The following is a 12,521-nucleotide window of genomic DNA, read 5'->3' as shown; positions in this document are numbered from 1 at the left end:
TTTTTTTTTTTTTTTTTGGCTCAACAACAGAACTCAATGACAGCCAAGCTGTTTGTTGATAATAGTACAAGTGCAGGGGAGACCTACATGTTTCTACCTACATGGGTTAGAGCTTTTACCCCTCAGTTCATCTAAAGGCCAGTGCCTGGCCTCTGTCATTTTTCTGCTGTATGTGACTGGTTGCTCAATAGAAACTGAATTAAAGAATCTGGGTTATATTAATTTTCAGAGTGGGGATTATCCATTGGCCAAATGCTACTTCCTGTTATATTATCTGATGTCCAAAGTGTCTGTATTCTTTAAACAAACAAACAAACAAACAAACAAACAAACAAACAAACAAACAAACAAACAAACAAATCAGAAGAGGAGCAAGCATAAATAGAGTAATGTTTTTTAATCCCCAGGTAATTTCAAATGCAACCTTTGCAAATGTTTCTGTGCAGTTCGCCACAAACTGCATTTTCAAGATAAAGCTGCAGTTGCAGTATTTCCCAGGGAGAGAAAAAAAATGCTAATGTGTGATCCTGACAGATGGAGAAGGATGCAAGAAAGAGAGGAAGATGGATGGATGAAGGATGACTGTTTTCAAAAGTTCTGGCTGCTCAATACAAGAAGGTTTCCATACAGGAAATTTTAATCTTACATGTAATGCCCTCATTCATTTTAGAGTTTTATAATCAGATACATGTCTGATGCTGCACTAAATTACATTTTTTGAAACCTCTTGTCAAACAAACAGTGTTATTCAAGGGTTGCATGGGAATACCTGGCGGTTTAGTGCAGGCTAAACAGTACATCGGACTGGTTACACCGAGGGTGGCAGGGATCATTTTGGTAATGATGGGTAATGATGCCGATTAGATTCACTCTGTGAACTATGGCTTTTATACTAGCTTTATAGTGTCTAGGAGTTGGGGCCATTTAGCCATAAAGCTTATGAAACATCTACTTATACAGTATTTTAGTGAACTTTGTTGGCTAAATCCACAAAGAGCAGTGAATATCAGAGCAGCAGCCCAAGTCAGCCAATCACAGCCTGCACACAAAGAAAAGTTCAATGGAGCTCACGAAACTAATCATTTTACTGCGTGACTTATTTCTAACTCATTCTTTTCACCATAGATGTGTTACAGCCCATCTTAGAGTTCCTCCTCCTGCCGAATCCCCCTTTAATCCACGGTTATACCTGCTGTGTTTGCAAACAGTTGGACATTTAAATATCCAGCATAAGGTTAATCTCAATTTAAAGTTGTATTTATGCCCAGTTTTACTCTTGAAATTCCTCTTTGACATTCACTGGATCACAGCTGCTAACACTAGTTGTCTGTGTATGTCTACTTTAAAGTATAGTTGAGTGATCCTTTTCTGGTATTACAGAGTTATTAACAGATTTGTATTTTAAAAAAGCACAGCAAAATAAATGAGTATACAATAGTATAACCAGCTTTGAGAACATTTTCTGCTCTATAACCATGCCACTATGAATCAGGAAGGCAACTCTCTGTGTGCATGATCTAACCAAATCTATCTCTAGGCTGTGTCTCAGTACACAAAGAGCAGCACGCTGTCATGCTGCCCTTCCCTGAAATAAATAATTCACTCAATAGGTCTATATGTGGGTCCAAACCTGGTGCAGGGTGCATGGAGAAGCAGAGGAAGAGGAGCAGGGAGGTGACACAAGGAGACAAGACGGGAGGGAGCGTGAATGTGGATTACATGAATGACCTCTGCTGCTTTTCGAGAAATGGAGCAGATTCAGTTTATAACACAAAGCCAGCAAATTGTTCCATCCGTTGTTCCTTTTTTATAAGTGAACTAAAACCAATGAGTAGTTCAAATTGTGTTCTAAAATTATTATATAGAGAGCAATAGGCCATAACACATGGATCAAACCGAGTTAGTGTGTGTATGTGCGTGCGCCTTTGTGAGGGGGATGGATAGAGAAAGAGAGATAGAGCTTTTAGGTAATGGAAAACACTCCTCTCGGTGTAGATGGAGTGTGGAAAACGATTTCCTAGCAGCATGTCTCTCCCCCAGTGATCCTGGAGTGACTCACTGCTGCGAAGGATGGCAGATATCACAGCCTGGGCTGAAAAGCTGCACAAACAATGCACAAATAATCTTACTTTTTTGTTTTTAGAATAAATCTGCAGTGTGTCTTTTTTTTTCTTGCTGCTAAAATAAATTGGACCTTTTTTTCCCGGGAGGATCCGTGTAGGTGGTTCCTCATATGGTTTAGCACTGAGCACATTAAAGTGTGCATTTAAATATGAACGCATACACACAAAATTACATAGTCAATTCAGCACCACATAATTTCACCCCTCAAGTGCAATAATTAAATCAAACTGTAGAAACAGAGAACTGCTTTTGGTCTTTAAAATGATCTGAAAGTGGCTTTTCCATTTAAAGTGCCTGAAGTCTTAGCTCTTAAAAGCCTTTCAAAGGCACAGCTACAGCACTGTATACCTATACGACTTACTTACCAGTAGAGGTGTTCCTCAACCATTTTGGTGACAGCGCGGGACACCGCTATCTCCTGTGGGGTGAGGTTCTTGTTGAGGTTCACACCCAGCTTCTCCTCCAGGAAGTCCACTATAAACTCTGACCCCGACACCTGTTCGTGGTTGTACTCGATCCAGGGCATCTTACCTTGCGGAGATAGCCTCCCATCAAAGTAGTTCTGCAAAGGAAAACAACTTTGCACATGAATTTCCTGGGCTGTGTGTACATTTTATTAACAAAACAAAGAGACTGTAGACCTATGTGAAAATGGAGACTTATTTGTGGCAAGAAACTACACAATCATTGACTAACAAGCTGTAAATCACAAGTCATCATCCATAATAAGCATGTGGTTTCAAAGTCAGACCCAGTCTTCCTCATTGCATCCATTTTTTGCAACCAAGATGGTCATTAACAACTAAAATCTTAAGATCTTCAACTCTGTCATGTCCAACAGCTTTCATTGTTTTTGTCCTTATATGGAAGCTGTTGACAAATGGGACCCCATTTCTAAGCTGCCATTAGCTTGTGCTGCCCAGTGTTGATGCTGATGGAAGAGAGGCATTAAGGCTGTGCAACAGAAGTAGCTATTAATGGCTGAAGAGAAAAACAACTTAAACTCTTCAGAGGCACAAACACCCCCCTCCCCTCTCTGTTATCACCTGGTAGGGCAGATCCGCCATCCGCAGATACGTCTCTATTTTGAGGCAGAAGGGCGAGAGGCTGGGCACACCATTCTTTGGCCTGGAAAACTGATGGAGGATGATGGCGTCTTTGGAGTCCAACTCCTGCTCCTTCCTACATAGAAACCAAAGGTGGGGGAAACTCAATGAATAAATGTTGTAACTGTAAATGTTATACCTCTTTAAAGGCCATTCTTAAACTCGCTAACAATGTCTCATTTTGTACATTTTGTGCCAGTGTTAACGTTAACAGCATACTTTCATCTATTCTGTGTGGATGAAAGTATGCTTTGGTGTCTCGAGCCTTTCCAACTATGCATAGATACCAAGAGGAAAAACTGCCTAAAAATGTTTAATTTTAACCCAGCGAAGCCGAAATCAACCGGTTTTTCCACCTGTTTTCAGGGTCAATTGGTGCAGTGGGGCCAGTGAGATAAAACCAAACGTAACTCAGCATCTGGACAGAAAACAGGACTTTGAGTTCAGCTTCAGGCTCTGGCCAACCTCCCTGTGAGGAGTAGGTCACACCTGCAGTTTTTTTCTAGCACGGTGACACACTATTCGTGCAGAGTTCTGTTTTCTTTGCAAGTTTAAAAAAATATATATTATTATGTTAAACAATTCCAACGAATCCCAATCCAACTTTATTTATAGAGCACTTCAGAAAAACAACACAGCTGACCAAAGTGCTTTCCTGTTAAAAGACAACATCAAGATTTAAACAAACATATTAAACAAAAAGGAAAAAAATAATATAAATCACAGTAAAACATGGAAAACTATAAATAAAATAAACAATAACATATACAAGAAATAAAACTAACAATAAATGAAAATAAGTATTAAAAGGAACCAAAAAAACAACACTTTCTTTATTCACACTGAGGTCACTAACTTTTACATTATGAGTCTGTACTTCAAGTGACTTTAAGTGTTTTGAGATATACTGGCATCACTAGCTGTTATTATACTCCATTAAAACTCTTTAAGTGATTGTCAAGACTAGAAATTTTATTTCCACTTTGATAGATCGTTCTGTGAAACAAGGAGCAGCTGAGCTACCTAAGGCTTAAAATCCACAAAGTTGTATTTACACTGCTCCACTGTATTAGCCGAGGGGTATTAAGAGCTTCAGTTATAAGTCAGAATATTGACTAAATGAGTCATCTCTCCTCCCACTGTACTGTAGGCCTGCTGTCTAAAGACACTTAAGATAATAATAAGCTAGAATGCAATTGTGCAGGGAGGATGTTGGTGGTATTCCTACACTGCTATTACCGTGCTAAAATTGTAGTTGAGGAGTGTCTCAATGCTATCTAATATGGCAATTAGAGTTAAGACCTTTTTTGCAACCAGAGAAATAAAACTACACCTAACACATCAGCACAGGTAAAAAAAACTAAATCTAATCTGATTTTACTACACCGCTTTCCTAATCACGTTACACATTCATCTGGGCATCTATTTCTATTCCTGAAGAAGCTTTTAGGCATCATCTCAGGTACACACACACACACACACACACAGACCCCATCTGCTCCGTTTAGCATCTCTTTTATCACTGACCACTGCTCCCTATATTTGAATAAATTTATGTAACTGCAAAGCGGTCTGACAACACTTACTGCACTTTTAACTATCCTTTTTTAGAGTTAGGTTTGTGGAAATTATATTATACAGTGGGGCAAAAAAGTATTTAGTCAGCCACCGATTGTGCAAGTTCCCCCACTGAAAATGATGACAGAGGTCAGTAATTTGCACCAGAGGTACACTTCAACTGTGAGAGACAGAATGTGAAAAAAAAATCCATGAATTCACATGGTAGGATTTGTAAAGAATTTATTCGTAAATCAGGGTGGAAAATAAGTATTTGGTCACCTCAAACAAGGAAAATCTCTGGCTCTCACAGACCTGTAACGTCTTCTGTAAGAAGCTTTTCTGTCCCCCACTCGTTACCTGTATGAATGGCACCTGTTTGAACTCATCATCTGTATAAAAGACACCTGTCCACAGCCTCAAACAGTCAGACTCCAAACTCCGCCAGGCCAAGACCAAAGAGCTTTCGAAGGACACCAGGAAAAGTATTGTAGACCTGCACCAGACTGGGAAGAGTGAATCTACAATAGGCAAGCAGCTTGGTGTGAAAAAATCAACTGTGGGAGCAATCATCAGAAAATGGAAGACATACAAGACCACTGATAATCTCCCTCGATCTGGGGCTCCACGCAAGATCTCATCCCGTGGGGTCAAAATGATCATGAGAACGGTGAGCAAAGATCCCAGAACCACACGGGGGGACCTGGTGAATGACCTGCAGAGAGCTGGGACCAAAGTAACAAAGGTCACCATCAGTAACACACTACAACGGCAGGGAATCAAATCCCGCAGTGCCAGACGTGTTCCGCTGCTGAAGCCAGTGCATGTCCAGGCCCGTCTGAAGTTTGCCAGAGAGCACATGGATGATACAGCAGAGGATTGGGAGAATGTCATGTGGTCAGATGAAACCAAAGTAGAACTTTTTGGTATAAACTCAACTCGTCGTGTTTGGAGGAAGAAGAATACTGAGTTGCATCCCAAGAACACCATACCTACTGTGAAGCATGGGGGTGGAAACATCATGCTATGGGGCTGTTTTTCTGCCAAGGGGACAGGACGACTGATCCGTGTTAAGGACAGAATGAATGGGGCCATGTATCGTGAGATTTTGAGCCAAAACCTCCTTCCATCAGTGAGAACTTTGAAGATGAAACGAGGCTGGGTCTTCCAACATGACAATGATCCAAAACACACCGCCCGGGCAACAAAGGAGTGGCTCCGTAAGAAGCATTTGAAAGTCCTGGAGTGGCCTAGCCAGTCTCCAGACCTCAACCCCATAGAAAATCTGTGGCGGGAGTTGAAAGTCCGTGTTGCTCGGCGACAGCCCCAAAACATCACTGCTCTCGAGAAGATCTGCATGGAGGAATGGGCCAAAATACCAGCTACTGTGTGTGCAAACCTGGTAAAGACCTATAGTAAACGTTTGACCTCTGTTATTGCCAACAAAGGTTATGTTACAAAGTATTGAGTTGTATTTTTGTTATTGACCAAATACTTATTTTCCACCCTGATTTACGAATAAATTCTTTACAAATCCTACCATGTGGATTCATGGATTTTTTTTTCACATTCTGTCTCTCACAGTTGAAGTGTACCTCTGGTGCAAATTACTGACCTCTGTCATCATTTTAGGTGGGGGAACTTGCACAATCGGTGGCTGACTAAATACTTTTTTGCCCCACTGTAGATTATGGTTGCTTTTCTTTTGAGTTCTATCCTATTTTACGATCACATTACAACATGATGTCGTTTTTTAATTATTCAGAGGGGAAAAAAAAACGTATTTCTGTACATTAAGACAAAAACAAGTAAAATAAAAATTTTTACCCAGGCCACTTTTAGAGTGACAGAAAAAAAAATGATAGAGCAATATTTTGCATGGCACTATTGTATCAATAAAGGGACACCAAATATCTATATTTTATTAAATAAATTAAAATACTCTGGAAACACTACAATAAGAGAGCTCATATCATGTAGCACCAGCATTAGATAAGGTTAGCGGAGCAAATTCACATGAAATCAGCTGAGCTTTTGCAATATAAAACAACTCAATAAATACATCGTTAAAAAACAAAACAAAACGAAAAACCATCCAATACTGGACACAGTTAGCTTGACGATGCTAAGCAAGCGAATCACTAAGTCACACGAATTCATTTGTAACAACAGATATTTGACTGTGAACAATTTATCACTGTAACACTTGATCACAGTTAATTACCGTATTATCAGAAACTGATTCCATGTAATTGGCAACTTGACCCCATTCCAGGCTGGATGTTATCTAAACAAAAACTAAATACAAATCTGTTTTTACAGGATAGTACAGAGTTTATATTTTGTTATATTCTAAAAAATAATATGTTCATTTCTAATTTAATATCAGCAACATGTTTCAAAAACCCCAAGTCAACAAAAGATTGTTTTAAAAAAAAAAAAACAACAACAACACACAGCTGGTTGAGTGTTTCACAACTTATGAGATTAAACTGTCATGGATGCTCCATCCTAAAATATAAAGAAAAGAGCAATCCCTCAATCTACTATCAGTCCATATTTCAGTGCCAGCATCTGTGGTTGTGTGCATTGTGTGCTTTGAGGCAACGTATGCTGCCATCCAAACAAGCCTTTTATTTTCTCTCAGGGAAGGCCTTGCTTATTTTCAGTAAACCACATTCTGCAGAAAATATAAATTCATGCTTGCATGACGACAAATTCTTATTTTTTTCACAACGTTTGTAGTTAGGGCTAAGGCAGGCTAAGGCTGCAGTGGGGACTTCCCATGATGCACTAAACATTTCTACTACACACCTTTTTTCACTCCCCATGTTTTTGTTTTTTAAATAAATCTAGTGCATGCCATTAACTTTTGTCTAGTCTCTCCCATAGCTTGTGGTTTGACCTGTTTGCGGCTGAGATCACAGCAAATATTTTTGATTTTCCTAAGCTTTGCTCTGCTGGAGATTCCTTCCTGTTTAAAGGGAGCTCTTCCTCTCTATTGTCACAGTGGTGGCTAGGAGTTGTTGGTTGTGATGCTAAATAAATAAACTTGAGCTGACTGTGGTGCTGAAACCTCGCAGGTCTCGTTGGTAGCTGTCCACAGTTACATGGTGCTGAAAATATTCTAAATCTGCAGAGAAACTGACATCATATTATTACGCCTGCTCTACGCATGCCGTCCTTCTTCCATGCACGTTGTGGTGCTTCGTCTCTCAGAGGAACCACTTAAAGAACTTCTCAAAGATCTCTCAGCTGGGAAAAGGAGAACAAAAGCTGACTAGTCGTAGCAGCAGCTCTGCCAACAATACATCACATGGCACGGACAGATGACGCCGGCAGGCTGCGGGGCCAGCCTCAGCGGCCTGCACGTGATTCAGAGTTTCTGCACGAAATGCACGGTTCACGCAGCTTGTGGATCGAGGAGGGGGGAGTGAAAGCAGAAACTACCAGGCCACTGTAACAGGATGTTCTTACTTCCTGGCACTGGCCTGGCCGAAAAAAAATAAATAATCCGTCCATTCACAGCCAGGCGGTCTGTGCTCTGACAATAGTCCCGTGTTAATCTCTCTTACAGTGACCGCATACTGATCACCAGCTTTCATTGTAGAAAACAACTGTAAATGACGCGGACAGCTGCTGTGTCTCAGCTCATTAAAGGTCAGGCTGATTCCGCAGCGTCCGAGGAGCGCTTCGTTTAGACACGCTCAGGTGCCGATGTGTTCTGCACGGGAACTGGCACACGAGCAGACGCGTGACTCGCTTATTAATTATTTTTTTTAAGTCTCCACCTAGTGTCGTGTCCTTTGAAGGAGAAAACGAGGGACGGCAACCTCAGCAAGAGCCTCTTCCCGCGAGAGCTGCAGAGGAACCACATCCCCATGTACACACTCCTGTATCCATAATGCTTTATGCGGTGTCACTCATCAGTCACTGTCAGCGGGGGTGGGTGCGATCAAAACGTGAGCCCCGAGAGGCAAAAGAAATAAACAAACAAACAGAAACCTGGTGGTGATAAAGATGATAAAGAGCGCAGAAATGTTGCGCGTCCCTACCTGATGGCGAGCAGCTCATGCAGTAGGTAGGCTGCAGCAGCCAGCAGGGCCCCCCCGGTGATGTACAGGGTCTTCTTCCACCAGGAGTCCGAGCCCAAAACCGACATGATGCCTCCGTAATCCTGCAGAGGAAAGGCGATGATATAGCCATACAACGACTGCTGCTGCTCGGAGCCGCACAGCCCGATGGGCAGGCTGTGATTCCGCCCCAGTTCAACAACACACGGCCGGGAAGAGGCGAAACCAGCAGCCCAGTACATCCTCTTCCCTCGGTTACAGCCGCCCCGCGTCCTCCCTGCTGCAGTCCCCGTTAGGCTTCATCGAGACCCCCGGCGCTGTGTCTACGGCATGGCGGCGGTGTGGCTAATATTGATCCAGGAAAGCGGAAAAGGTAAATATCTGGAACATCACTCCCTGAGATGAGGCTCGGCAGCCAGCTCGCTTTCCTTCGCAGGATCTGCCCAGCATTATCGCGCGAATAACAATGGCAACATTAGGGACTTCCGGTCCCTAATTTCAAAATAAATGTCAGTGTCCACACTGTTACAATTACATTTTTTGCACCTAATATTTTACTTGCAAAATAACATTTTCTGCTCTTAATAACCGTACACAGTGGCTGTTAGTTATTGCTAGTTTTCCATCACATATCATGTGAATGGAATTCTATCGTAAATCTGAACATGATATAAACTAAATTATTCATTTTTGTTCATGAAATGTTTTAATAGTTTAAAAGTAGTCGAATCATTATCTGATTTGTCTGACCAAATAAATAGGTTTAATTTATTATTAACAAAAACAAATTAAAGTAGCTGGGACCAAAGATTATTTGACTGTTTTGCTTCCAAATAATGGAAAAAGATAAAGCAGGCCCATCATGTATTCCCTTATTTTCTGTTTATATGGCAGATCCCCATCTGACCAAAGTTTCGAGGTACTAATGGGTGCTTCCTTTTTTCTCAAGGGACAGACTAAGATAAACATGAATTAATCTGAACTGTGAATTGTGCAAAGCTACGTCTACATGTTTAGTTCAAGGTGGAGGGCTGTTCCAGGTTGTTGGGGTTTTTTTTTGAGTCTCTCAAAGAGCTTTAGTCAGATACACTTGGTTTGCAAAAAGATGTTGTCCAATCCCCACCATAGAAACGAGAGTTTACAAGAAAGAGAAGTAATTGATCTAATTAAGTTCTGCATAGAGCTGCTAAGAAACTTATGTGATTAACACCTGTAGAACTTAATAACTTTCACAGCACATATTACGTGTAGTGGAGTGTACATTTTGATCATCAGATCAAGGTAAAAAGAGGGCTAGAAACGCAAAAAAGAATTACCCAGTCCTTTTATTTTTGTGGCAAAGTTGGGCAACTTCCGTTGCTGTCTAATCAAATGCCGGTTACTTCATGCAGCCGGCCTATTGTCTTTCTCCGGTGGAGGATCGGAGCCACCCCGCCCTGGCGAGCCCCTGAACGCAGAGACTCACTCACCACCACGAAAACAAACTATTGGCCAACAGCAGCCAAACATGATGATAAGCCCTTCTGCTCCGCTTCTACATTTTAAGCGGCCTCCAACCGACTGACTGCTCCGCTTCAGCTACTACAGACTGCTGATTCTATGGAGTGCAGTGTGTTTGTGCAATCACACTGAAGCACATTACGCAAACGAGAAAAGTAAGACACGGATTGCAAATCCACTATGCCACCTGTGCTGTGACCGCGGTGTGCTGTGGGTATAGACTCTACTTACAGTCTAACTGTATAACTTAGTGGTAAATGCACTAATAGGAAGGAGTACTCACTCTGGAGCAACTTTGGAAGTGGAAGACTTCGTTCATCCTGACGCTTTAATCCAGCAGGTGAGTTCCAGATCTGTTTGTCGAGCATGCCGAGAACAGGATGGAGACAACTCGGACAAAAGAACATCCAGTAGTTACGTGTCCGCCGGTATCATCCTGGTGCCAATTACCTGCCTGCTGCTGTCTGACCCCGTCAGGTCAGTGAAGGAGGGTGAGTGCTTACCGCAGCCATGGCTACGGCAAGTTAAACGCGCGGCCTCGTGGCTCTCGGGAGCGCGCATTACAGCAGGAGCGTGTATTGGTGTTTACTGCTGAACCAGTCTGGGAATATGACACAGCAGGCACTGCTGGAGCAAGGCATTTAGTAAAGACACACATAGATATACTGTCGGCAGATAGAGGAAACGACTTTGACACCAGGAAGCATCTTTATGACACTTTTTTTTTTTTTTTTTTAAATGGCACTTTTGGCCAGATCGCTCGTGAAAAAGACATTTTTGATGTCAATGACGCTCTTTACCTAGATAAATATAGGATACATAAAAGTCACTTTGCCAAAAACCGACTGCAGCTTCTTACCTTGTGACAGGACTGTTTTATTTCTGGCTCAAAATGGCTTGATATCATTCTTAAGAGACATGCTTGTCATGTGTTTGACAGACTGTGGGTTGACAAGTCATTTAAAACAGTTTAAATATAGACAATCATTTTGGGGCAAATTCCTGAAATCATTTTTCTGGCACAACACAGACTTAAAGCACAGCGCAGAGTCTCTAACACAGCAGCACAAGAACAGGCTCTAGGCATCAGATAGAGGGTTGAGTCTACAAAGGGAACAAAGTTGAACAGTGTGCAAAGGTGCCCCAGAGACTATCCAACATATAGTAATAGGATGTAAGAAGCAAGCTGGAACTGCATAGATGTAGAGGCACAACCAAGTGGGTGTGATAGCGTACAGGAACATCTGTGCTGCATATGGACTAGAAGTCCCCAAGTCCTCAATCACAAAAGGTGGTTGAGAACAACAGGAGTAAGGTCATGTGGGACTTCCACTTCCACATAGAAGCTGCTGGCAAACCAAGCAGTATTGTAGTGATTGTTGACAAGGAACAGAAGACCGCAGTTGTCATAGATGTTTTAATCCTACCGGACAGCAACATTGGGAAGAAGGAGCACAAGAAAATGGAGAACCAGGTGCTGAAGAAACATCTGGAGCAGATGTGGAAGGTAAAGTCCAAAGTGGTCCTAGTGGTAATAGAAGCATAAAGGAGCTGGAAAATTAGCTTGAGCAGATTCCAGGCACAACATCAAAGGTCTCCATCCAGGAGAGTGCAGTCCAAGGACCAGCTAAGACACTGCACAGAGCACTCTAACTTCCAGGCCTCTGGTAGAGGACCTGAACGTGAGGAGCACACACATACCACCCCCCAGAGGGTGAGAGGGAGAGTTCTTTTTAAAATATGTATATACAAAGAGCATTTTTTTTAAAAACTGGTGAAATGTCAACATATCTGAAATTGAAATAGGTGTAGTGCTCAGTCCTCACAGCGTGCTCTTTTAGCTTCTGCACGTGTTCTACAGTCATATTTCTGGTTTCTTTAAGACCATCATGCAAGCATGACTTATTCTCTGCACGAGGGAGATCTGTATTATGTAATACTTCCACATGAGACCAGACCCCTTATAATCCCACAGGAAATGGTTGCCCCTCCCCTCTGTGGACACAAAATATAAATTAATATTAACATTTAAAAACCTGAAATCATGTTTGTTTGTTAGCATTCCAAATAATCACATTTTTCACTCTCATGCGTTCATTCTTGAGAAATCAAACTGATGTGAGGTCAGTTTTAATGGAGGATGTTGCAAACCTTTAACTAT

General features: G+C 41.8%; 1 protein-coding gene across 2 annotated transcripts in view; it reads right to left on the bottom strand.

The window, feature by feature from the left end:
* faxcb (failed axon connections homolog, metaxin like GST domain containing b) overlaps nucleotides 1-12,445 on the bottom strand; it is a 21,003-nt gene extending 8,558 nt beyond the window's left edge. The window contains exons 1-4 of one of the 2 annotated variants that reach the window (XM_005924276.3): nucleotides 10,644-12,445; nucleotides 8,843-8,964; nucleotides 3,171-3,306; nucleotides 2,490-2,686 (exon numbers count right to left, since the gene is read on the bottom strand). In XM_005924276.3, coding sequence (XP_005924338.1) covers nucleotides 2,490-2,686; nucleotides 3,171-3,306; nucleotides 8,843-8,964; nucleotides 10,644-10,679 — 491 coding nt within the window. In that variant the 5' untranslated portion in view covers nucleotides 10,680-12,445. Of the gene's footprint in view, nucleotides 1-2,489; nucleotides 2,687-3,170; nucleotides 3,307-8,842; nucleotides 9,582-10,643 lie in introns of those variants that run through there. The other variant, XM_005924275.3, reaches the window with a different exon arrangement.
* Between the last annotated feature and the right edge of the window lie 76 nt (nucleotides 12,446-12,521).

This window comes from Haplochromis burtoni, unplaced genomic scaffold (assembly GCF_018398535.1).
Source record: "Haplochromis burtoni strain Fernald_Lab_line unplaced genomic scaffold, NCSU_Asbu1 Contig_76, whole genome shotgun sequence".
Classification (NCBI taxonomy): Eukaryota; Metazoa; Chordata; class Actinopteri; order Cichliformes; family Cichlidae; genus Haplochromis; species Haplochromis burtoni.
This window is presented reverse-complemented; position numbering and strand designations above follow the sequence as displayed.